This window comes from Phyllostomus hastatus, unplaced genomic scaffold (assembly GCF_019186645.2).
Source record: "Phyllostomus hastatus isolate PE091 unplaced genomic scaffold, TTU_PhHast_1.1 phas_contig_312, whole genome shotgun sequence".
NCBI lineage: Eukaryota > Metazoa > Chordata > Mammalia > Chiroptera > Phyllostomidae > Phyllostomus > Phyllostomus hastatus.
In genome coordinates, this window is record NW_025333849.1 from 2325890 (window position 1) to 2353520 (window position 27631).

General features: G+C 38.6%; 1 protein-coding gene across 13 annotated transcripts in view; it reads right to left on the reverse strand.

The window, feature by feature from the left end:
* Window positions 1-27631, reverse strand: part of LOC123819436 (aminopeptidase O (putative)) — a 448779-nt gene that overhangs the window by 338650 nt on the left and 82498 nt on the right. For all 13 annotated transcript variants that reach the window (XR_006785810.1, XR_006785808.1, XR_006785809.1 and 10 more), the window contains exon 4: window positions 19807-19973. Coding sequence is in view for 9 of the 13 variants with exons in the window: in XM_045839793.1 (XP_045695749.1) it covers window positions 19807-19973 (167 nt within the window). In the remaining 4 variants the exon portion in view is untranslated. The remainder of the gene's footprint in view (window positions 1-19806; window positions 19974-27631) is intronic.

Consider the following 27631-nt stretch of genomic DNA (forward strand, 5'->3'; position numbering starts at 1 on the left):
CTAACATAAGTCAAAGTGGTTACTTCTGAATCAGAAGAAATAGGGGGGTGGTACTGAGGACCACTATTTTAGAAAGAAAGTTAATAAACCCAATAGAATTATTTGACTCTTTAAATATGTGCATTTTTAATATAAAATAAAACTAATAGACCAATTAATTAAAAGGTAAGATTAACATAAAACAAACAACATTTTTGGTTCTGAGATTCCATTAAAATGCTAAAATATAATTTGGAAAGAAGATGTAATTTAGAGGTAAGGACTAGGCACTATCCTATTAAATCTTTTTAAGAAGGTAAAGGGATTGAGAAGTACAGATCGGCAGTTACAAAATAGTCATGAGGATATAAACCACAGCAAAGAGAATGTAGTCAGTAATATTGTAATAACTATGTATGATGTCAAGTGGATACTGAAAATATCAGGGGAACCACTTTGTAAGTATATATGATTATTTAACCACTGTGTTGTACACCTGAAACTAATACAAAATAATATTGAGTGTAAATTGTAATTAAAATTAAACAAAGGAAATCCTTTTAAGAATTAAACACTGGCAATAATTTTGGATATGAAATCAAAATTACAAGCATCAAAAGCAAAAATAAAGAAGTAGGACTACATCAAACTAAAAAGTATCTGCACAGAAAAAGAAAACACTAACAACATGAAAAAGGCAACCTATAGAAGGGGAGAAAATATTTGCAAATCATAGATCTGATAAGAAGTTAATATGCAGAATATATAAAACACTAAAACCCGAGAGGAGGAAGATGGTGGCAAGGTAGGAGGGAGCAGATTCCACTTACTCCTACACATGGGAGAAAAACCTAGCTGATCTATGGAGTGAAAGAGCAAACAGCCAACAGCACCTCAGCATATATGAAAATAGGAGACCAAAAATTGTAGTGGATACTGAAAAACCAGACGGTAAGGAGAGTGCTTCAGGACAATAAGGTCCTAAGAACCAGCGCAGGGACCAGGGCAGCTGCAGCCCCAGGCCAGCGCCAGTGGGTCTGCCACAGGGTCCTTGGGAGAGAGCTGGGTCAACTGCTCCCTCCCCAGCCAAACAAGGTTTGAGCAGCCCCAGGACAGACCTGGTTGCTTGAAGTTGCAGAGAGGAGAATGAGGACTAAGTGGCAAACACACAGGGGCTGTGATCACCCACGGAGTCTGTGGATGCCAGTTGGGGAGAGGTGAGAGTTGCACCCTGACGGGCCCTGACCCCGATAGTCACCGGTCTGGTTGGAGAACTGAACTGTGGGAGAGGCCAGGACGCTGTACTGAGTAGCAGGCTTGAGTAGGAGGAATTTCTCAAAAATAAAAAGTGAAAAAAGGGACACTGTTTGGGGAATTCTCCTACAGCAATCGCTCTGGCCCCCTTCCCACCCAGCTGTGCAACTCTTCCAGGGTGTCGCTGGAAGCCCTTCGTGCCCCCACAGCATTGGGAAGGGTGCACACCGGAACCCATGGGGCCAGAGGTGACTGGGCCGAGCACGAGGGCCCGAAACCCTGCTCTGTACAGAGTGCGCTCTGTGGAAGGCCCTGGCCCACAGTGGTAACGCCAGGGACAGTGCGCTCTGAGGAAGGCCTGGATCCCACACCCAAGAGGACAGGCGCCAGGCTAGCTCTGAGGAGAGTGAGAGCAAGGCTGACTGAGTACAGATCAGGAAGGGAGAAAAGCCCCTCAGCCTGCTGTGCCCAGCAAGACCAGAAAAAACAGTGTGACCAATTTGAAACGAGCAAGGGGCTTTTTCTTTCTTTTTTTTAAGTAATTTTTTATTGTTTAATTTTTATTATTTTTTAATCTCTCAATTCCTTTTTCCTCTCTCCATCTTTCTTGTTTTATTCCTTCTTCTTTCCTTTCCAATTTTATCTCTTCTTCCTTCCTTCTTCTACTTTTTTTATTTTTTATTTTCAATACCCACAAGTGAGACAAAAAAACCTGCAGCTGTGAAGACCAGAGCTTGAACGAATAAGGGGGCATCCGAACAGCTGAGACAGTGACACAAATTTCACTTTGCTATTACAGACAAGCTGCAAGTTATTGAACATTTGTATTATCATTTTTTCCATTACTCTTACATCTTTTATTTTAATAGTATTTTTGTATTCCTCTTTTTCTGTTTAGTCTCCTTTGCTTGGTGGGTTATATTCTATCACTTGACAGGTTTCCCCTGTTCTCTCTTTTTCATAGTGCATTGCTAATTTACTGTCCTTCACATCACTTGTGTTCCATTAGCACACTACTCAAGGTCCTATACTCCCTATTCTTGTTACCCAAATCACATAGATTCTGTCAAATGATTGTTGCTCTAATATTACTGTAAATGATAGCTGTTCCATACAAATGTAAATACTACACAACACCCTTCCCAGATCTTAGCCCACTTCACGGTTTCCTAAACTCCGTTACTGTAGTGGTTAACTCTATTCTCTCTCACACTAAACCTATTTACTAGCCTTTACTCTCACCTTACCTCAGAGTCTGACCTCCCACAACCTCACTGCTTTCTAGATCCAACTCACAATCCTTCCCTCCCCAATAAGAGTCTTATCTTCTTTCCATCCTTTCTAAAAAGGGGCTACTTGGGTGGAAGTTCCCAGTTAACACTATACACAGCCAAAGGCTTTCCTATCTCTTCTCTACCAGCTGCTGCTGTAAATATCATAGAATACTTTCTTGCTGTCTTAAACCATTTTGCCTTCCTCCTCCAAATGATCACAAAAAAGAGTAGATGGAAGTGGTGAACACTAGGATACTCGCTGGAAGAGGAAACCCAACAACAAAGGAACCACCAAGAGATAGCAGCAGAAGAAGGTGAAGGAGGGAGTGGAGCCACACTAATCTCAATCCAGGACCTCTATAGAAATACAACTAAATAGTGGAGAAATTACACAGAAGGAACAACTGAAGAAGAGCAAGAGAGGATCCTCAAAACCTTGTACACATGGAACAACCAGCTTCAACACAACCTGCTTTTACCAGCACAACAAAATACAACTGGTGGTGGACAGAGTGACCCTCAGGTACCCAGCTGGTGGGAAGGACCCACCAAAGAAAGACCCAACAACAATCAAAACCCAAAGACAAACACAGAGCCAACTTAAATGACAATGTAAGACCAATGAGCTCAGGAGATTAAGGAGACTGTACCACTGAATCTTACAGGTATTCTACCACAGAAGTTCACACCATAAACCCAGGGAGCCAGAACAGATCAATTTAAGAAGCTGAAGCTAACAAGAAGAGTATCAGAAACAATGAGAAGACAAAGAAACAATCCCCAAATGAAAGGAAAGTAGGAAGCCTCAGAAAGAATGCTAAATGAAATAGAGGCAACTCAACGATCAGATATTAACTTCAAAACAATGGTTATCAGGAAGCTCAATGAACTCACAATGAACTACCAGAAACTGTTATGTTATAGATATTACATGTTTATGATATTGTTATGTTACAGAATTACATGCTTATGATTTTGTAATAAAAAAGGGGTTTTATTTGTGCCAGATCCTGTATACATACACCAAATCATTACATTGTATACCTAAAACTTATACAATGTTAGATGTCAATTATATCTTAATCAATCTAGGGAAGGGGGAGAATGAAACACTATGTGCAACAAGCTTTCTCCCTACATTCTGTATTAAATTTTTGACCTGATTTTTTTCTTTTTTTTTCCTTTTTTTTTTTTGCTGCCTCTCTGGTTCTTGTACTACCCACCTAGCACACTGAGAAGATGAGACTTTTTGGAAACAGCAGGAACTGAAACTGCTTTCAACAAACACTGCTAATGGAATAAGAGGTATCTGTTAGATGCCTGGCACAAGGTCATAGAGAAGCCTTACAGAGTGCCCAATTACATCGTGTCCCAACTCCTTTATCAGAATGTCTGTACACTCAAGGTGATATGGGGAGGGCAGTGGAGGCTATAAATGGATGTGGCAGAGGAGAGGAATGAGATTAGCAATTTAAAAAAGTCAGAAACCTTAAATGACCTGGAGTTCAGGAGTAAGATAGCAAAAGTGTTGACAGAATCTGAGTCAAATCCAGCAAGAATATTTTAAAATTGTCACTGCTCCTTCACAGTTTTCTCTGAAGATAATTAATGGGGGAAAGGTTATTCTTTGGGGGAGGATATATTGAGAACATCACCCAAACCCATATTTTAAATAATCAAAATGATGTTCTCCTATGTAGCCCTTAAGATTTTTAATTTTTTGATTCCTAAAGTTCCTCTACTTAGTGGAGCTCATGAGGAATAAACAGTTTCATACTTCAAGCTTTTAAAGCAAAATGTTTTTTTAGAATACCAAATGACAGCCAAATAGGGGCAAGATCAATAGACTGGCCAAATGTGAACTAGCCAGGAGCTCACTTCCCAAAGACCCTGACTGGACTCTTCATAAAAGTTTCTCAAAGGTGTTCAGCCCTGGGCTTCCTGCCCAGCCCTGGGTGAATGCTGAAGCCAATGCTGCAATGCTGTGACAACTGCCTGCTTCCAGTGCTTTGGCAGGGTAGGGGTTTACTAGTTCACTACTATCAGGACATATCTAGTATCCTTATGGGGTAGAAAAATGACTTTTGAGTTGTTTTGTTATGGATTATTCCACTGAGCCCCATCTTGCATGAAGACTACCCACAGCCACAGGGAACACCTGATCTCATCTTCAAACCTGAATGAAAAAAGGCAAAATAACAAGGTAGAAATACTGCCCCAGAATGCAGAGCATACATTCATTCCAAAAACAAAAAGAGCTAATTTCTGAATTATCTATTTGGGAGAAGCCTACCTTGCAAAGAGAATTGATGAACAGCGTGTTTATTTTTAGTGTGTCTATTAATTTAGTTCCAGCTCTGGAAACTGACTACTGGAGTTCTACTGCCTGTTCCACACTTACCAGTTTAGAAATACTACTTAATCTCTCAATGCATCAGTTTTCTCATCTACAATAAGGGAATGATCATAGTATCTACCTCATAGGACTATGTGAAGATTAGGGTAGATAATGTGTCTAGAAATCACTAAGGCATGGTAATTGGCACATAGTAAGTGCTGAAGAAATCTTAACTACCGTTGTCTTAACAGCTGCCTCCCCCTGTTGCTTAGGCTGACTCCAGAGGCAGAGAGGAAAAATGTTGAAGGTATGGCTGCCACATGTGCACCAAAGCCTATGGCCTGATGAGGCCCACATATGGGGTTTCAGTTTGAATGGTATTAAAACTAGTACACACAAAGCAATCCATTTAAAGGAGAATGACAGCTCAAAAGGGGGCATGCCGCATGACTTCATATAGAATGGGCCATTTGGAGACTATTTAAATGGTGTTTACTTTAAATGAGCCATCCTCTATGAAACAGACAGTGAATACCTTCATTTCCGTTTTTGATTCAATGTACTTGTCCTAGACTCCCTTGCTACACCAGCTGCAAAACAAAGAGAACACACTGTACTTAAATTAACCTAGAGTTTTTCCTCTGCAGAGACTAGAAGACCATCACACCACTGGATTACTTCAGGGCCAGGCCTGGAATCATTAGCAAGATGAGCAGGGAATAAAGGGGTAAGGGCAATAGGAAGGGGCACAGAGGAAGTGGTGCTCCCAAACTGTGCAGGCCTGGGCAACCACCCAGCTAGACTCCCTCTGCTTCTTAAGGAAGTCTCCAAACACCTCAATGCTGCCTTCTCAAACTGGAACTTATTTAGGGGGTGACATTCTTAGACTTCAATTGTCTCACTAGTAAGACAGAGATATCATATCAGATATTGTTCTTATAATCACATTGGCAGCTGCTACAAGATCCAAGAGATATTTTCATCTCTGAAATAGGACTGAAATTTTCCTTACAGATGACAGTTTTTTGTAGGTATGGAAGTATTTGATATGGGTCATTTTTCAAAATCATAGGAGGCAGTCTAAAATTTAGTTTTGAAAATACAACTACAGACTATTAGAACAATTACAATAATTATTTTCTTCATTTATTACTCTAAAAAACTGTCATGAATAGTTTTGAAGATCCTGTCTTCCAAGGGAAGAAGAGTGAAGGGAAAAAAGGAAGAACATGATGGAGTATTCAGTTCATGGTTGGGAGAGAAAATTTTTTATGTAATACTAGTGAAGAACTTTGCTAATTATGTGCAAAAATTATTTTTATAAAAAGAAAAATAATATGAGAAAAACATCACAATACTGTAGTCAATTTTACCTATCAATCATGCCCACTAATAGTAAGTTAAATACAAGATGTATGTAAAGACATTGTCCTATTCTTAGGGGAGTCCTGGACAAACTCACTCAACACACAGCAAAGACACAGCCACACCACACAACAACTCTGCTCCACAGAGGCAAAAGTAGATAATTTACATTTGCAAAGTTAGGTATCACATAGAATTTCTTATATTTAGAGAGTTACTATTTTCACTGAAAATTAAAATAGCCACTTAAATTCTTCCCATTAAAATAATCCACTTTATCTTTTTAAAATATATTTTATTGATTATGCTATTACAGTTGTCCCATCTCCCCCCCCCCCATTATTCCCCTCTGTCCTGCACACCCCCTTCCATCTGCATTACCCTTCTTCAGTTCATGTCCATGGGCCATACATAAAAGTACTTTGGCTTCTCCATTTCCTATACTATTCTTAACCTCCCCCTGTCTATCTTCTACTTACCATTTATGCTACTTATTCTCTGTACCTTTTTTCCCTTTCTCCCCACCCATTCCCCGCTGATAACCCTCCATGTGATCCTCATTTCTGTCATTCTGTTCCTGTTCTAGTTGTTTGCTTAGTTTGTTTTTGTTTTTGTTTTAGGTGTGGTTGTTAATAATTGTGAGTTTGCTGTCATTTTACTGTTCATATTTTTTATCATCTTTTTCTTAGGTAAGTCCCTTTAACATTTCATATAATAATGTCTTGGTGATGATGAACTCCTTTAACTTGACCTTATCTGAGAAGCACTTTATCTGCCCTTCCATTCTAAATGAAAGCTTTGCTGGATAGAGTAATCTTGGATGTAGGTCCTTGCCTTTCATGACTTGGAATGATTCTTTCCAGCCCCTTCTTGCCTGCAAGGTCTCTCTTGAGAAATCAGCTGACAGTCTGATGGGAACTCCTTTGTAAGTAACCCTCTCCTTTTCTCTTGCTGCTTTTAGCATTCTCTCCTTACCTTTAATCTTGGCTAATGTAATTATGTGTGTTCGTGTGTTCCTCCTTGAGTCCAACTTTTTTGGGACTCTCTGAGCTTCCTGGATTTCCTGGAAGTCTACTTCCTTTGCCAGATTGGGGAAGTTCTCCTTCATTATTTGTTCAAATAACTTTTCAATTTGTTCCTCTTCCTCTTCTCCTTCTGGTACTCCTATTCACGTTTAAAGATGTCTTAAACATTCCTAAGCCTCTCCTCATTTTATTGAATTCTTGTTTCTTCATTCTGTTCTGGTTGAATATTTATTTCTTCCTTCTGGTCTACACCATTCATTTAGGTCCCAGTTTCCTTCCCATCACTGTTGGTTCCCTGTACATTTTCCTTTATTTCAGTTATAATAGCCTTCATTTTTTCATCTAATTTGAGCCCAAAATCAACCAATTCTGTGAGCATCCTGATTACCAGTGTTTTGAACTATGTATCTGATAGGCTGGCCATCTCTTTATCACTTAGTTGTATTTTTTTTAGAGCTTTAATCTGTTCTTTCATTTGGGCCATTTTTTGTTTGTCTTGGCGCGCCTGTTATGTAGTAAGGGGTGGTGCCTTAGATGTTCACCTGGTCAGGGGAACCAACGTTGCTGAATTGTGATGCTGTGTGTTGGGGAAAGGTCTGAGCAAGAACAATGCTGCTTACTCTGCTCTCTGCCCCCACTATCCACAATCAAATTGGGCCCATCTGGTGTTAACTTCCAGCGGGGTGGGCTTGCGTACATTCTAGGACCATGTGGGTCTCTCCAACAAACTCTCCTGTGAAGCTGGGAGTTTCTCCCACTGCTGCCTTACCCCCCACAGATGTTTTCAATCAGAGGTTTGAGGCTTTATTTCCCCACACTGGAACCCTGGGTTGTATGGTCTATCTCACTCCTGAGTTGTTGCTCCCGGCTTATCTGCACATGACTGTGGGACCTCCCAGTCTGCAATCTGCTGCCTTGTAGGGCCCACCAGCCACTGCATTGCCGGCCCCAGTCCTCCAGCCACTGCCTTGCCACAAGTCCTTTCTGCCTGGCTGCTTGTCTCCGCCCCTCCTACCGGTCTGGATGAATGTTTCTTCTTTAACTCCTTGGTTGTCAGACTTCCATACAGTTCAATTTTCTAGCAGTTCTGATTGTTTTTTGTTTTCAAATTTGTTGTTGTCCTCCTTTTTGTTGTGTGAGGAGGCACAGTGTGTCTATGTACTTCTCCATCTTGGCCAGAAGTCTCCACTGTATCTTTTAAACTTTTCCACTGTAGGTTAGACAACAGCATGAAGTATTCAGAAACATCAAATTGAGACATGCTTTTATTTACATATCATATTTCTCTACTCGATAATCCCTGCTGCTTTCCTACCTCAAGATTGTTTCTTTCTAGTTCCGGCCAAGATGGAGGTGTAGGTAGAGACCCTTCCCTTCCTCACACAACCAAAAGGGGGATAATATCCAATCTGAAACCAATAAACAACCAAAAGCACCAGAAAATCAAACTGCATGGAACTCCAACAACAAAGGAATTAAAGAAAAAATCAACAAGAACAACCAAACTGGTAAGGTGGTAGACCTCGCCAGCTGACTCAGAAAAACCCCAGTGACTGGTGGACCTTGGGAGCAGGGCTGGCTGCTGATCTCAGCAGGCTGTGTGGGAGGGGCTGACTTAAGGGGACTCAGAGGTGGCTGTGGGCTACAGCGGTTGCAGCGGTGAGAGAAACTCCCAGTCTCACACAAGAGTCTGTTGAAAAGGGCGCTAGAAACAAGCAGGCAAGCCACACCTGTACCTCTCTAGCCCCTCCCCCACAGGCAGCCCCACAGCACAGCAAAGAGGGTTGCCCAGCCAGGGTGAATACCTGAGCACCCCCACCCTTACAACCTATCAGCTGGGCCAAGACAAAGAAATATGGCCTAAATGAAAGAACAAAGGAAAGCCTCATAAAAAGAGCTAAGTGAGGAAGTGATCTCCAATCTATCTGATGGAGAATTTAAAGCCCTGGTAATCAAAATGCTCACAGATCTGATTGAGCTTGGTCAAACACTGAAAAAAACAAATGAAGGCTACCCAAAATGAAATAAAGCAGAATGTTCAGAGAACCAACAGTGACAGGAAGGAAACCAGGACTCAAAGCAATAATTTGGAACAAAGGGAAGAAATAAACATCCATCCAGAGCAAAATAAAGAAATAAGAATTCAAAAAAGTATAGAGACTCTTACAAACTCCTGGGACAACCTGAAACATTCCAACATCCAAATTATAGACGTGCCAGAAGGAGAGAAGGAAGACCAAGAAATTAAAAACTTATTTGAATGAATAATGAAGGAAAACTTCCCCAATCTGGCAAAGGAAATGGACTTCCAGAAAGTCCAGGAAGCTCAGAGAGTCCCAAAGAAGTTGGACCCAAAGAAGAACACACCAAGACACATCATCATTAAGTTAGTTACCCAAGATGGAAGATAAAGAGACAATCCTAAAAGCAGCAAGAGATAAGGAGACAGTTACCTGCAAAGGAGTTCTCATTAGACTATCAGCTTTCTCAAAAGAAACCTTGCAGGCAAGAAGGGGCCAGAAAGAAATACTCAAAGTCATGAAAGGCAAGGACCTACATCCAAGATTACTCTATCCAGCAAAGCTTTCATTTAGAACAGAAGGGCAGATAAAGTGCTTCCCAGATAAGGTCAAGTTAAAGGAGTTAATCATCACCAAGACATTATTATATGAAATGTTAAAGGGTCTTATCTTAAGAAAAAGAAGATAAAAAATACGAATGATAAAATGACAAAAAACTCACAACTATCAACAAATAAACTTAAAAGAAAAGAAAAACAATGAAAACAAAAACTAAGCAAACAACCAGAACAGGAACAGAATCAGAGAAATGGACATCACACAGAGGAATTTCAGTCGGGGAGGCAGAAGGGAGGAACGAAGGTGGGAAGGTACAAGGAAGACGAAGCATGGTTAGTAGGCATAAGGTAGACGGGGAGAGATAAAAAATGGTATGGGAAACAGAGGACTCAAATAACTTATATGTACAACCCATGGACATGAACTAAGGGAGGGGAATGCTGGAGGGTTGGGAGGGGCAGGGCAGAGGGGGGGATAGAGGGGGAGACATTGGGAAGACTGTAATAGCATAATCAATAAAAATATATTTTAAAAAAGATTATTTCTTCCTCTAGCCAATATTCTTAGTTTCAGAACTTCCTGTCCAAATTATTCCATATATCAAGCAATTTCATTATTTTGAAACATCTTTGTATCAGAAATTAAAGATGCTTAGGAATATGTATAGGAATGCATATATATAGGAATACATATTTGTAGGTATATATAAACGCATTATATAATGTATACATCTATTGTGTATTTATTATAATATATAATAGATACATTAAAAAAGGGAAAGCTCTCAGTTTTGGCAGCTCTTCCTTTCTGGGTTTCCTTTTCCAATACTTGAGTCTTTTAGCCAGTCCCAGCTTTTTTTCTTTCACTGCTATTTAGATTCCAAGCCTACACATTCTGGTTTTATAAACTAGTGCCACCTTCCTGAATATCCATGGCGTGACTGTCTTTCCTTAGTTCTCTCCGCTGTTGCTCTAGGGCAGGAACTGACACCAGAACAAAGGAGACAAGAAAGCCCTGGGCTGGTATGCACCAGCAAAGCCTAACCAAGGCCACATGCCAGGTCATGCCACTGCTTCTCAAGCACTGATGCCACAGCAAGGCTTTGGGTTTCCTTTCCTGCAACATGGTGCCACCTAAGGCACAGGAGACCCATGAGAGAATGACCTTCAAGATCATTTTTGTGAACCAGGTAAAAGAGCACCACCTACTGAACAGAGGACACAAGCACCTCTTAGGTTTTGAGGTTTTTCCCTTGCGGCTAATGAAATGAATAAATAAGGGAGTACATTGGCACTAGGACTGTTTTTCCAAGTCTCACCCTCCATTCTGACCTAGGACACAGACAACCTAGTTTCTCTTGAACTTAAGTACAAAATGGATGGTCAAACTACACCAAATCATACTGTTCCAGATAATCACAAGTACACTTTAGTACTTTACCCACATGAGAATATTCATGAATATCAAGCCTGAGATAAAAATCACAGCAATAAGAACTGATATATACTTGCCTGCCGAAATCATTTGGAAGAAATCATCCTGATTTCTTTTGTATGCCAAAGATGGTAAATGCAGTGCTAAGAAGGCAAGCAAGAATTAGTCCAAAGCAAGCCACAAAGAAAAGAATGACCTGACACAGATTTAGAAAGGGGTAGGCATTATTTGAACCCTCATGAGAGATGTAACAGCAGAACACAGTCCTCAATCACCAGTGGCTTTCTGAAAAGATGAAAAGGGGTACAGTATTTAATCTATGCCCATGAAACACATGTATGTGTACTAGCCCAGAATAAAGTTTCCTCAGTTCCAGAAACAAGCTTTCTTTACTTTGCATTCTCTGTGGTAAAAACACTTAATCATGACCATTCTGAAATGACTTTAATTTACCATTTCCTTATACATAATTTCTGGTTGCATGCTGTAGGAGCAGTCTAAATAGTATTGCTCATTTTGAGCCATCAAGAGAGAGGAAAAGTTGGCTTTCAATTGCACACAGGAGGGTCTGGACCCTGAAATCTTGGCTTTTCCCTAAAATTTCCCACACAAAATCAAGAGAGAAAATGTCAGAGAGCTGGTCTATTGGGCAGGCCAGAGAGTAGCATTTTGCCCAAGATGAAGTAATGTCTACAGTCTCTTACTTTTGAATAGAAAAATGAAATCAGATCCTATGTGAGGGCACACAGAGTTTTTAACACTTTTCATTTGTTCATATGCTTTTTCTTGTACATTTGGAAAGAGCTTAACTTAGTCTAGTTCATTACTTAAGGCTTCCCATGAAAAGTATAAGTGGGGCATTTTATTCTTCTAGGATGTAAAAATACACTAAATTAAACTCTACAAAAGAAAAACTAAATAAAAAATTACCAAATGGGAAAATAAGGATGAACTACAATTTATTTCTTTTAAAATCTATTGCACCTGGAGAAAAGGCATACATTCTAATCAGAAGCTCAGCTAAAGAAAGGACACTGCACTCACTGTTGTCACTATCAGTAGTGGGTTTAAATGCTTCTTCCATGAACATATTACTTCTGTCTGATTATGCACAACACATTTATTCAACAAATAAGTGTTAAGAGCCTATTATAGACTCTGGATCTCTGTGCTTAATAGGTTAGCTACATTTTGGCAGGGAATATGGGCCAACAATAACACATAGGCTGACATTTCTGTCTGCCCAAATGACATTATGCTGAGGAAGTTAAATAAGAAAGGAGCCAAGCAAGTCAATCTAAATCTATGGCCTTGATTTAGCTCTCTTGAGAAAAAGGACAGTGGCTTCTCAGCTAATAAAATTCTTAGTATGGTCATCAGGCTACACTCTGAACCATTAGCCTTCTTTTCTACAAACAGCCAGGGGGAGTGATTTCCCTCAAGCAGCTAGGACTCAGAGGCCCACCTTCTGATTTCTATCCTTTGTCCATGGGCTGCTATCATTTCTGTCCTTGTTATTTGCATCATTTACATTATGCTGCTCCCAGGTGCTTTGCTTCTTTCAGGAAATCAGCTGATGCCTGGCAAATGTGTTAATCAGATTGATGTGGCACTGTGATGGAAACTGAGTTGAGGGACAGGTCTTACCACTCATATTTCACAGATAGTACATCATTTTAAAGAGCATTGTGCGAAAGAGAGGATGTCTTATGAGACCAATCTACAAATCAAGAAAACATGACTTAGAAAGGAAGTAGTATCATTTTGTATCCATGTACCAATTTTCTTCTAAGGAGTACAGAGACAGAGACATTATTCCTTGCTCAGAACATCCACTTTGGAACTGGCAGAGAACTTTGTCAGTTCTCTTTCCTGGTTGTCCTCTGGGGAACCAAGTTCTGGGCCACAGGAGGCAAACCATGAATTAGAAAGTATGCAGGCATAGTGAGGTCAAGGTATGCAGAGCCACATGGCATCATGGAAGGCGTAGTCACCACAAGGAAACTTCTACAGGCAGCAATGGAGGCTGAGTGTCCAGGTATCAGAGTGTGCTTGACATTGCAGTGTTTCACATACTCAACCCATGTTAGCATGTCAGGGTACCAAGGAGAAAGGGTAGAGAAAGAGCCTGTATGAATCCAGCAGAACTTTATTAGAAAACTACCAGCAAGACACCAAAGCTTGGTTAAAGAAGCTGTGTGCACCAGTAACCCCTCAACCGTTGAACAGAGTGGGTTTGAGGCAGTACACATGTGGACAGTGAATGGAGCAAAGAGAAATTCATAGACTTTATCCTGTCTGTTGGTATACACCAGCAAGAAAGCCATGAGCACTATGGGGAAGAAAAATAAAGATAAAAGAAAATATCATTCTAAGGACTTAGAGGAAGAACAGCCTCAGATATTAATTTGCTATAGAAATCAAAACCAGTTTAGGAAACTGGCATTCCCATTATGATATAAGAACATATAGCTTCTATGAAAAAATAGTAAAAAGTATGAGAAGACAATAGACTAAAACAGTGTAACAGTAAGTTCAAGAGATAACAAAGAAATAGATCAAAAGGACAAGAAGGGTTGTAAAGAAACTTAAATAACAATTTAAATCTATAATGGAATTAGTAAAGAACAAAATGTTTCTTGAAAATCAGTGGTATAGAGTGTGAATAAAAAATGAAAGGGCAGACTTCTGGCCATGATGAAGGCATAGGCAGATACACTGTGCCTCCTCACACAACCAAAATAAGGACAACAACAGTTTAGAAACAAAATAACAACCAGAACTGATAGAAAATTGAACTGTATGGAAGTCAGACAACCAAGGAGTTAAAATAGACACAATCATCTAGACCCATAGGAAGAAGGAGTCAGACGGCCAGGCGGAGAGGGATAGAGGCACAAAAAGTGGTGGCACTGGGCATGCAAGGCACCCCCATCATGCAAGATGGCAGTGGGTGGACCCTGGGCGTGGGGTGGCAACAGATAGACCAGGCGAGGCAGAGATTGTGAAGCAAGGAACAGCATGCAAGGTGGCAGGCTGACTGGGTGGTCCCACATTCGCGTGCAGATAAACCAGGCAAAACTGGGGAACGAGATTGACCATGCAGCCCAGGGTCCCACCTCAGGGAAATAAAGCCTCAAAACACTGATTGAAAACACCTGTGGGAGTTGAGGTGCAGGGAGAGACTCCCAGCCTCACAGGAGAGTTCGTTGGAGAGACCCACAGGGTCCTAGAATATACACAAGCCCACCCACCCAGGAATCAGCACCAGAAAGGCCAGGTTTGCTTGGGGGCAAGCAGAGGAAGGGACTGAAATCCCTCAGAGAGTGGAGCAAGCACCATTGTTACCTCTCAGACCCTGCCCCCACATACAGCGTCACAACCCAGCAACTGGGTTGGCCTGCCCTGGTGCACACATAAGGCTCTGCCCCTCATACGTAGCAAGCACAACAAGACAAAAATAAATGGCCCAAACAGAAGAACAGGTCAAAGTTCCACAGCAAATACAACTACGCAACCAACCTATCAGATGCACAGTTCAAAGCACTGGTGATAAGGATGCTCACAGAACTGGTTGAATTCGGTCCCAAATTAGAGTGTAAAAATGAAGGCTACGCTAAGTGAAATGAAGGAAAATGCACAGGGAACCAATAGGGATAGGAAGAAAACTCAGACTCAAGTCAATGGAGTGGACCAGAAGGAAGAAAGTAATATCCAATCAGAAAAGAATGAAGAAACAAGAATTTAACAAAATGAGGAGAGGCTTAGGAACCTCCGGGACATCTTTAAAAATTCCATCATCCGAATTATAGGGGTACCAGAAGGGGAAGAGGAAGAGCAACAAGTGGAAAAGTTATTTGAACAAATAATGAAGGAGAACTTTCCCAATCTGGCAAAGGAAATAGACTTCCAGGAAGTCCAGGAAGCTCAGAGAGTTCCAAAGAAGTTGGACCAAGGCACCTCATAATTACAATACCTAAGATTAAAAATAAGGAGAGAATCTTAAAAGCAGCAAGAGAAAAGGAGAGAGTTACTTACAAAGGAGTTCCTGTTAGACTATCAGCTGATTTCTCAAAAGAAACCTGCAGGCAAGAAGGGGCTGGAAAGAAGTATTCCAAGTCATGAAAGGCAAGGACCTCCATCAAGATTGCTCTATCCAGCAAAGCTTTCATTTAGAATGGAAGGGTAGATAAAGTGCTTCCCAGATAAGGTCAAGTTAAAGGAGTTCATCATCACCAAGCCCTTATTTTATGAAATGTTATAGGGACTTATCTAAGAAAAAGAAGATAAAAAACATGTACAGTAAAATAACATCAAACTGACAATTATTAACAACCACACCTAAATCAAAACCAAAAACAAACTAAGCAAACAACTAGAACAGGAACAGAACCACAGAAATAGAGATCACATGGAGGGTTATCAACAGGGGAGTGGGAGGAGGAGAGGGGGGAAAAAGGTACAGAGAATAAGTAGCATAGATGGTAGGTAGAAAATAGGGGGAGGGCAAGAGTAGTATGGGAAATGTAGAAGCTAAAGAGCTATGACACATGGACATGAACTAAAGTGGGGGAATTTGGCAGGGAGAGGGTGTTCAGGGTGGAAGGGAATGAAGAGGGGAAATGGGACAACTGTAATAGCATGATCAATAAAATATATATATTTTTAAAATGAAAGGGCAAGGCTGAGAGAATGTATTTGCAATATATGTATCGCTAAAAGACTTATACATAGAATATGCAAAGTATTCTTACAATCTAATAATAAAACAACCAAAAACCCAACATTAAATAAATAGGCAAATGATTTAAAGAGACGCTTTTCAAAGGAAGATATAAGAATGAACAGTAAATATGAAAAGTTCTTCACCATCATTAGTCACCAGAGAAATGCAAATTAAAACCACAAGATAGTATTTTACACCCTGTTGGAAGGCTAAAATTAAAAGATCTGACAACACCAGTGTTTGCAAGGATGCACAGCAATAGGACTCTCATATATTGCTGACTGAATGATATAATCACTTTGGAAATAGGTTGGAAGATACTTATAAGCTTAAACATAAACTTACATGATCCAGCAATTCCACTCTTAGGTATTTACCCAAGAGAAATGAAAACCTATATATCCTCAAAAAGACTTGTACAGGAATGTTCACAGCATTATTTATCATAATGACTAAAAACAATTCAAATGTCTGTCAACAGGTAAGAGGGTGAACGAACTGCGGGTTATTCACATAATGTATCACTATTTACAAATTTTAAAAAATAATAAACTATTGACACCAACAACAATATGGACATATCTCACAAACATGCTGAGCAAAAGGAGCCACACACAAAAAAGTACACATGGAATGACTCCATTTGTATGAGTTTTTAGCAGAGGCAAAACTAATCTATGAATATGGAAACTGGATCAGGAGTTGACAGAAGTGGGGTTAGGGAGGAATGACTTAAGTAGAGATGGCAAAGGCATAAGGGGAGTCCTAAGGTAAACGTTCTACATCTTAATAGGGGTGCTGATTAATTAAATATGTGTATTGGTTAAACTTCATTGAACAGGGTTTAAACTGTATGCATTTTACCACATGTAAATTATACTTTAATCAAGTTGAATAAAAGCAGTCGTACCCACAACAAGCTTCTTTCTAGAAAAGTTGTGAATTATATAAATTAAAAAAATTCTATGAGCCTATAGGCAGGAAAATCAGACTTTCAAAGAATTTTTTTAAAAAACTGATTTCAGATTTCTCCTAAAAAGTGCTAGGGAAGGAACAACAATGAAAATGTTTATAGTTGTTTAAGGAACAGAAGAAATCCTAAGAGTTTTATACCTAGCCAAGGATTTTTCGTAAGTGAATGCAACAAAAAAGCCAACCTAAATATGGGAGGGCTCATACAACATACCACACATCCACGCTTCTAGAAAAAAAGTATTGAAACCATTTCCCAGGTGATTGAGAGATGAGTCATACTTAAAAGCTCAAGAATATAGTCTAAATACTTATTGCAAATAGGATTTGAAACTAGATGAAGATGTAAAACAATAACTGTAATTCCTAGAAGATATAATAAAAAACAAAATATAGAAATAATATGAGTCCTAAACCCCAAACTGTATTAGCTAAAACTAGGGAATGTGGATGCGGCAAGAAGCTAGAAATAATGCCCATTAAATTCCTTATCTGACACAGTAAATTCCAGAGTGATTGGTTCACTAAATTGTAAAAGACCCATTTATGGAATATTCTATAATCATAAAAATGAGAAAGCTCTTTATATTTAAATATGTAATTATCTGTAAGACAAATTTATTCTTAAGGGTGAGGTACAATACAAAAATATTTACAGCATGCTATGACCTGTACAACAAAAGAGAAAAAATATATATTATACAAAGGAAATATATATTATACAAAGGAAATTGGAGACTTTGGTTACCTTGGGGGAAGAGTTATTGAGTAGCTGGGAATTAGGAGTGAAAAAGGAGACTTTGTTGCAACTTTGTGTCCTTTTGTTCATTTGTACATGAACCACATAAATGTGACCTGTTTTTAAAACTAATTTTTTTAATGTGTTATGGTTTTTTTACTTTGAGAATCAACTAAATACTCCTTGAGGACTCTAGTATGTGCATAAATCTAGTTTATGATAAAGGAGATATCACAAATCATAAAAGACTCAATGAATGATCTTGGAGCAACTGGTTTCCTATTTGGAAAGAAAATGGCAGTCCTCATTTCACAATTCTGATCCAAACAAGTTACAAAGACTCAATGAAAAATTTTTAATTAAATAAAAATATTAAAAGAAAACAGATGAATCTCAGATCAAATAATGAAAGACTTTCTAAGAGTAATTTGACAGATTTGACTAAATAAAAATGAAAATCTCCAATAGGTCAGAAACATTATATTAAATTAAAAGGCATACTAAAAACTGGGAAAAATACTTTTCACAAATATGATGAGGTTAACACCTACTTCTTTAAAAGAGCCAATCAAAGTAAAAGGGAAAACAAACTTTAGAAAAACCTCACTAAAGCCTCAGTACAAAAATGGGCAAAGGAAATGAATAGCCCTGGCTGGTGTGGCTCACTGGACTGATGGCCGGCCTGCTAACCAAAGGGTCACTGGTTCAATTCCCAGTCTAGGACACATGCCTGGGTTGTGGGCCAGGTCCCCAGTAGGGTGCACATGAGAGGCAACCACACATTGATGTCTCTCTCCCTCTTTTTCTCCCTCCCTTCCCCTCTCTCTAAAAATAAATAAATAAAATTTAAAAAGAAAAAGGAAGCGAAGAGCTAAGAAACGAAAATGGTTAAGAAACATATAAGGACATGTAAAATCTCATTGATAATCAAAATAATCCAGGTTTGAAATAGTCCTTTTCTTGACTATCAAATAGGTGAAGTTCCTGGGAAACAGGGACCCTCATAACTACTGATGGGTATAAAAAACGTGTTAGTTATTGGTACAATAGTAAATTGGTACAACCTTTCTGGGAAACAACTTGGGATATGTACCAACAGCCTTACACATCCTGAAAACTTTGACTCAATAATTCTAGTTTTATACTAAATGTTTCCTCAGGAATTTAATGCAACTTTATTCATAGTAGGAAAAAACCTGAAAACAATAAAAAATGTCTACTACAAATATGTTAAAATACATATTCATACAATAAAATATTATGCAGGCATTAAAATCATAGTTTTGAAAAATACTTAGTGACCTAGAAAACATTCAAGATACATCATAAGTAAAAAAGCTGTTCTTTGCTATGACTACAATTTTGAAATAATATATACATACAAATTTGAAATACTGGAGGGAAATACAACAAAATGTTAGCAACCATTTTCTCTAAAATTATTTCATTACTTAAAATTTAAAGTTTTTATAAGTATGTGAGAGGAGACACCATATTTTAAATGAAGAAATACTACAATTACAAAAATTTTACTTGGCATCAACATGCGCAGGCTCTCAACTGAAAGAGTTAATTATTGCAATAAGCAAGTAAGTCCCACACAAAACCTTGAGGACACATTAGCACTTGCCTTTCATCTTTTTTACTGATCCTTTGGTTCAGAATCCCATGGGCAAACAGTGTTTGGAACATGCTTTACCAGGAGCTTTCATGGGCCGGCCAACAGGAGCACTATCACTCAGTGTAATGGATAACCTTGTGTAGGCTCCATGACGAACCACAGACAACTCAACTGTAACAGTGTTTCCATGACAAACTTGCCTGCCCAGAAAGTCTTAACCAAGATCACCCACTGATGGCCCACAAACCACCAGGTCAAAGCAACTGTTGAAATAATTTAGGAATTATTAAGTCTGGCATGAAGAGCCCCACATGCCATGCCCAGGCTCCCAAATGCCCCTCATCCTCCCTGCTCTTTTCTAGGGCAGGATGTTTTCAGTATGTTCATTCTAACCCAACTAATAAAGAAGCTCTTTCAAGTTGCAAAAAACACTGCATATTTGGTTTCTGGGTCCACCATGAGTACCATACATAAAGAAGCACAGAACACATGTACCATACCTTCCCGAAGCTGTGTTGGCTTGGCAGAATTTTCTCCACTCATTAAAACAACAAAAGACGCAGCTGCTCGGACTGTGGCCTGCCATGTTGACATGGCAACGGGTGGCTCCTGGCATGGGAAAAGGGCCCTGTTGTTTATGGGAGATCCCATAGTATAAACACATGGTCTGCAAAAGAAAGAAAAGGAAACAAGAGGAGAAAATCTTTAAAATAAGTTGTCAGTTTTCTCACCACCATGGTGGAGAAGGTGAAATTGAGCTTTTAAACAGAAAACATTTAAGCCTTTGTAGATGACTGGTTCCAAAGCTTCTTGAACTGAAACTGCCAAGGGTTGGCTAAGTAGTAATTTCTCCCAAATAAATTAATATATAAAGAGAGGATTTTTTAAGGAAAAAATATTTTTTTTGTTTAAGTGTTAAGAACTAGTCTGCTAGCTTAAAATTTATATTGTCCTTGCCCCTCCTCTTAGGCCCTTACACATTTAAAAGAAAAAAGCTTTGGAGATATTCTTATAAAACTTGGAATATATTCTGGAACAGAAAAGATGTTTGGAGATCACTGAGATATTAATGTTTGGAAAAACAAGCTGGTAGTATCAAATCCAGTGCCAGCAGGCAGATACCCCAATCTTGGAAACCACCATCTCCAATAGAATCCTTGTGGGAATTCTTGTGTGGAGGCCAAGAACAGGGGTTGGCATATAAAGAGGATTACAGGTCACAACAACCGGGCTCGTTAAGGTCAAATGTAGTTGTTACCAAAGCAGGTGCAGGAAACCAACAGCATGACATTAGGACTCATTCTGTTATAATTAAAAATTACGAACCCATGCACCCCAACAAAAATCTTTTCCATGACAGAGGTGGAAAAGGTTGATGAGATCAAAGGAATACATTATTTTGACACCACAGTGTAGAAGCCACAAAACTGACATCAGGAAAGTGTCTTAGGAAAATGTTTCCACTTTTTGCTTTTCTTTCTTTTTTAAAAAAAAAAACAGCTACATTTTTAAAAAGATTTATTTATTTATTTTTAGAGATCCATGGCCTGCAACCCAGGCATGTGCCCTGGCTGGGAATTGAACCTGCAATGCTTTGATTCGCAGCCCATGCTCAATCCACTGAGCTACGCCAGCCAGGGCCACTTTTTGCTTTTCAAAAATTATAACAAACAACCATCAAAAATCTCCCAAAAAATAAAAGTCCAGAGCCAGATGGCTTCATTAGTGAATTCTACCAAACACTCAAAGAAGATTTGGTACCCATCCTTCTCAAAATCTTCAAAAAAAACTGAAAAGGCAATATTACCTAACACATTTTCTGAGGCAAATGTAACCCTGACACCAAAACTTGGCAAGGATTAACACTAGAAAAGAAAACTACAGACTAATATCTCTGATGAATATAGATACAAAAGTCCAAAACAAAATACTAGCAAATCGAATACAATGATACATTAAAAGAAAAAAACACCACAATCAGTGAGGTTCATTCCAGGGGCAAGAGGATGGTTCAATATATGCAAATTGATCAATGTAATATACCACATTAACAAAACAAAATATAAATATCATATGATCTTATAATAGATGTAGAAAAAACACTTGATAAGATACAACATCCACTTATGATTAAAACACTCAATAAGGTGGGTATAGGAGGAAAGTACCTCAACATAATAAAGGCCAATATCATACTCAGTGGTGAAAACCTGAATGCTTTTCCTCTAAAATCAGGAACAATACAAGGATGCCCACTCTCATCACTCTTATTCAAAAGTTCTGGAAATCCTAGCTAGAGGAGTTAGGCAAGAGAAAGAAATAGGAGCATCCAAAGTGGGAAGGAAGAAGTAAAAATGTAACTTTTTGGAGATGAAATGATTTTGTACATAGAAAACCCTAAAGACTCCACCAAAAAGCTTTTAGAAAGAATACACAAATACAGTAAAGTTGTAGGACACCAAATCAATGTACAAAAATCCATTGCTTTCCTATACTAACAATGGAACTTCAGAAAAAATGAAAAAAAAAAAAACAATTCCTTTCACAATTGCAACCTAAAGAATAAAATACAATACCTAGGAATAAATTTAACAAGGATGTGAAGGACCTATATACTGAAAAATACAAAGCATTACTAAAAGACTGAAAAAGGCACAATGAAATGGAAAGATATTCCATGCTAATGGACTGGAAGAGTCAACATAGTTAAAATGGCCATAATAGCCAAAGCAATATGCAGATTTAATGCAATCCCCATCAAAACCCCAATGCCATTTTTTAAAGAAACAGAGCAAAAACAAATGCCATATTTGTATGGAATCACAAAAGACCACAAATAGCCAAAGTAATCTACAAAAAAGAATGAAGCCAGAGGTATCACAATACCTGACTTCAAATTATTCTACAGAACTACAATATTCATTGGCAGAAAAACAGACATACAGGCCAATGAAATAGAACTGAGAGCCCAGAAATAAAACCACAGGCATATAGGCAAATAATTTTTAACAAAGGAGACAAAAACACCCAATAGAGAAAAGAAAACCTCTTCAATAAATGGTGCTGGGAGAGTTGGAAAGCCACTTGCAAAAGGATGAAACTAGATTATTGTCTGTCCCCTGGTATAAAAATCAATTAACAATGGATCAAAGACCTAAATATAAGACCTGAAACAATATATTACTTAGAAGAAACATAAGTCCTAAACTTATGGACTTTGGTCATAGAGAACGTTTTATGAATTTGACCCCAAAGGCAAGGGAAATAAAGGCAAAATTAAATGAATGGACCATGTCAAACTAAAAAGCTTCTGCACAGCGAAAGAAAACAACAACAAAATAAAAAGGTAACCAACCAAGTGGGAGAAGATATTTGCTAACAACAGCTCTCCAACAAGGGGTTAATATCCAAAATATATAAATAACTCATACAACTCAACATCAAATAAACAGTCCAATTAAAAATGGTCAGAGGACATGAACAGACACCTCTCCCAAGAAGATGTACAACTGGCCAATATATATATATGAAAAGGTGTTCAACTTCACTAGCTATTAGGGAAATTCAAATCAAAACTACAATGAGATACCACCTCACATCTATTTGAATGGCTATTATCAACAAGACAGATAATAACTTTTGGAAAGGTTAAGAAGGAACCCTCATTCACTGCTGGTAGAAATATAAACTAGTACAGCCACTATGTAAAACAGTCTGGCGGTTCCTCAAAAAATTACAAATAGACTTACCATATGACCCAGAAATCTTTCTTCTGAGTATCTACCCAAAAAATTAAAAAACATTTATTCACAGAGATATATGCACCTCTATGTTCATTTGCAGCATTATTTAGTAGCCAAGACATGGAGACAACCAAAGTATCTTTCAACAGAGGATTGGATAGAGAAGATGTACATATACACACTGGAATACTACTCAACCATAAGAAAAGATGACATAGCCATTTGTGACAACATGGATGGATCTTGACAATATTATGCTAAGCAAAATAAATCAGTCAGAAAAAGCTAAGAACTATATGATTTGACTCCTATGTGGGATATAAAACTGAAAGTCATAGACACAGGCTGACAACAGCATGTGGTAACCAGAGGGAATGGGGTGGGTAGTAAAAGGTAAAGGGGGTCCAATATACGGTGATGGAAGATGATCTGACTTGGGTGTTGGACACACAATGTAACGTACAAATAATGTATCACAGAAATATATACCCAAAACCTATGTGACTCTATGAACCAATGTATCTCCAATAAATTTAATTAAAATGTTATAGCAAATATGATACAGTCTTAATCAGTTTGATTAATATCACTATGATCAAACATTTATTGCATCCCTACAATGTGCAAGAACACACAGAATGATGGTCCCACTCTATCAGTCAGGATCCAGTAAGGAAAAGAGAAAACAGCCTAGGTCTTAACAAACAGATAATTTAATATAGGGAATTGGTTATATAAGTGCTTGAAGAGCTGAGAAGCCAAACAGGGCACAGTGAGGCAACCCAGAGATTAACCACAGCAGTAAGTGACTGTGACTCCTTCTATTGGAGAAGATGATGTTACTGGATCATCCGGCAGAGACTAGAGTCACAGTGGGGACTGTCCAATAGGTACTGGGACCAGAGGGGGCTCGATCATAGTTAGAGATGACAAACTAAGAAGGGAGGGGGAAAGAAATACTGTTTCTTTGCCAACTCCTGCTCTCAAATTTTTCCATCAGTGCCCTGCCCCCAACATTGGTCAAACCTACCAGGAAACAGAAGACAAGAGAGCCTAGATAATGAGGTGCGTGATCATTCAGAGATCACAATAAGATCAGAAAATAGACCTTAGGGCAGACAGGCAGGTGCAGTCTAACTTCTTAGAAGTGTACATAACTTGCAAGTTTGCACAGGGCAGGGAAAGATCAGAAATTCAGAAGACTTCAGTCCTGCCTATGTTGCCTACTTATTAAATGGCAATGGAAAAGTCCCTTGACCTCTCTGAGTCACATATAAAATGGGGATGGGATAGAGGTCAGTGACCTCTATTGTCTGTTCTGGTCCATAAATCTATGACACTGTATTCCAAGTTTACACACAAAGTTTCATTGAACACCCATAATCTCCCATCAGTTTCAGTGAAACTTAGTTAACCGTCCAGTCTCAGGCTGTTTAAGAACCTAATGAGGAAGCCTGCCAGAACTGGCTTCTCCCAAGTAGGGCAAGTGGTGGTGAGCATGTGGTAGGAGGTGTGCTATAATGTAGGAGACCATTCTGCATGGTGTGGGCCCAGCTCCCATGCAGAGATGCACAGGATCCATGCCCACTGACAGGTTCTCCCGTGGGGAATCAGGCCTGCAATGTACCCAGGCCGCTTTGAGTCTTGCTCTTGCTAAAAAAAAAAAACTCCCTCACCCTGAATTGAGGACATTTACTGCAAAGTAACTTCTTAAAATCCATGGTAAACCTTCTAAGGATGGGTGTAACTGGTTCAACCACTTTTGCCTTTTCATTTGCAAATATCCCTCTTCTGAGATGTGATTAGCAGCATTGGCTCCTTTGCTTTCTGTAAAGGGTAACCACCTACAGCGAACCTGTGCATAGTAAATGAGGACCATCATGTAATGTGCCGAGAAACCCAATAAAGGCCAGTCATGGCAAGGGCCAATGCTTTTGCTCCCCTTGAGAGAAAAGCCATGCTGTCCCTTTTCCTCCACCGGACTCGGCAGTCTGTGTGAATGTTTCATTTCATCCATAATGACTCGGACACTGTGGGCCAGTGTCTGCATCACTATAAAGCTCAAATAACAGCTAGATGCAGTCACGTATGCCTAGTTCTGGTAATTCTACCCATAAAGTGTTTTTTTTTTTTTTTTTTCCCAAAAGCCCATCTTAGAGAAAGGTCCTAAAAAAGGAATAATGAGTGTTGTCAGTGGAAACAGAGTGTACTCCCAGTGGACAAATGGCAGGCAAAACTCTTGCTTCCTTTGAAAATGGCAGTCCTTGGGATTAAGGCTTTCTTTCTCAAAGAAGCAGAATGGACCCTACAATTTTTCTCAGTTCAAGAGTTCTAGGAAGCCACTTCTAATTTAAGTATACTTGTGGAGTTCAACTTATTTGTGATGTTTATAGGGAAATGGCAGGTATCTGTCTACAGATCCCTTTAAGACTTTCTCTGCATCAGGCAAAGGGGGAGCTGTCCTATATGATAGTCTTAAGTCTGAGGGTGCTTAGGCCAAGTCTAAAAGTATCTACACTCTCAAGAAACAAGAAAAAGCTCAAATAAACAATATAACTTTATACTTAAAGGAACTTGAAAAAGAATAGCAAAGTCCACAGTGAAGAGAAGGAAGGAAATAAAATTGATCAGAGCAGAAATAAATGAAATAGATCTAAAAAAGATACAAAAGATCAATGAATCCAAGAGCTGGTTCTTTGAAAGATAAACAAGATTGACAAACCTTTAACCAGACTCATCAAGTAAAAAGGAGACAGGATCCAAATGAAGAAAACCAGAAATGAAAGAAAAGAAGTAGCAAATGAAACCAAAGAAATACAAAGGATTGTAAGAAAATATTATGAGCAACTATATGCCAACAAATTGGACAACCTGGATGAAATGGATAAATTCCTAGAAACATACAAACTTCCAAAACTAAATCTGAACACCTTGTAAAATTAAAGCAGTAATAAAAAAACTCCCAAAAAACAAAATCCCTGGACCAGATGGCTTCACAGGTGAATTTTACCAAACATTCTGAGAAGAGCTAACACCTCTGCTCAAACTATTTCATAAAATTCAAGAGGAGGGAATGATCTCAAACTCATTTTACAAGGCCAGCATTAACTTAATTCTAAAACCAGATAAAGACACACACAAAAAAAAGGAAAGGAAAGGAAAGGAAAGGAAAGGAAGAAAGGAAGGAAGGAAAATAAATAAGTACAGGCCAATAGCCCTGATGAACATAGACGCTAAAATCCTCAACAAAATATTAGCAAACCAAATACAGCAATTCATCAAAAAGATTATACACCACTATCAAGTGGAATTTATTCTGGGAATGCAAGGTTGGCAAAACATTCACAAATCAATAAATGTGATATATCACATAAACAAAATGAAGGATAAAAACTACATGATCATATCAATAGATGCAAAAAAAAGCTTTTCATAAAATCCAGCACCCACTTATGATAAAAACTATCAGCAAAGTGGGAATAGAGAGAACATACTTAAAGATAATAAAGGTCATATATGACAAATCTATCAGCACCATACTCAATGGGCAAAAACTACAAGCATTCCCATTAAGATCAGGAACAAGAGAGGGATGTCCGCTCTCATCTTTCTTATTCAACATAGCACTGGAAGTCACAGCCACAACAATCAGAGAAGAAGAAATAAAAGTCATCCAAACTGGACGGAAGAAGTAAAACTGTCTATATTTGCAGGTGACATGATAATGTACCTAGAGAACCCCAAAGATTCCACCAAGAAACTGTTAGAACTGATAAACGAATTCATCACACTAGTAGGATACAAAATTAATATCCAGAAATCAGTTGCATTTTTATATGCCAATAATGAACTAATAAGAAGGGAAATTAAGAAAATAATCCAATTCACAATTGCTTCAAAAGGAATAAACTACCTAGGAATAAACCTAAGCAAGGGTGTAAAAGACCTATACTAGGAAAATTATAAGACACTAAAGAAAGAAATGGAAGAAGATACAAATAAGTGGAAGCACATACCGTTAATGGATAGCAAGAATTAACATCATTAAAAGGTCCATACCACCCAAAGCAATCTACAGATTCAACACAATTTCTATCAAGATTCTGCTGACATATTTCACAAAACTAGAACAAGTATTTCAAAAATTTATATGGAACCACAACAGGCCCCTCATAGCAACACCAATTATGAGAAAGAAGGACAAAGTTGGAGGAATCATGCTACTTAATATCAAACTATACTACAACACCACAGTAACCAAAATAGCCTGGTCCTGGCATAAAAACAGACACATAGATGGAACAGAACAGAGAGTCCAGAAATAAACCCACACCTTTATAGTCAATATATGACAGAGTAAACAAGCACATACAATGAGCTAAAGATAGTTTATTCAATAAATGGTATTGGGAAAATTGCACAGATACATACAGAAAAATGAAACTAGCCCACCTTCTTACACCATACACAAGTATAAATTCAAAATGGAATAAAGACTTAAATGCAGACCCAAAACCATAAAAATCCTAGAAGAAAACAGAGACAGCAAAATCTCAGACTTACCTTGTAGCAGTATTTTATC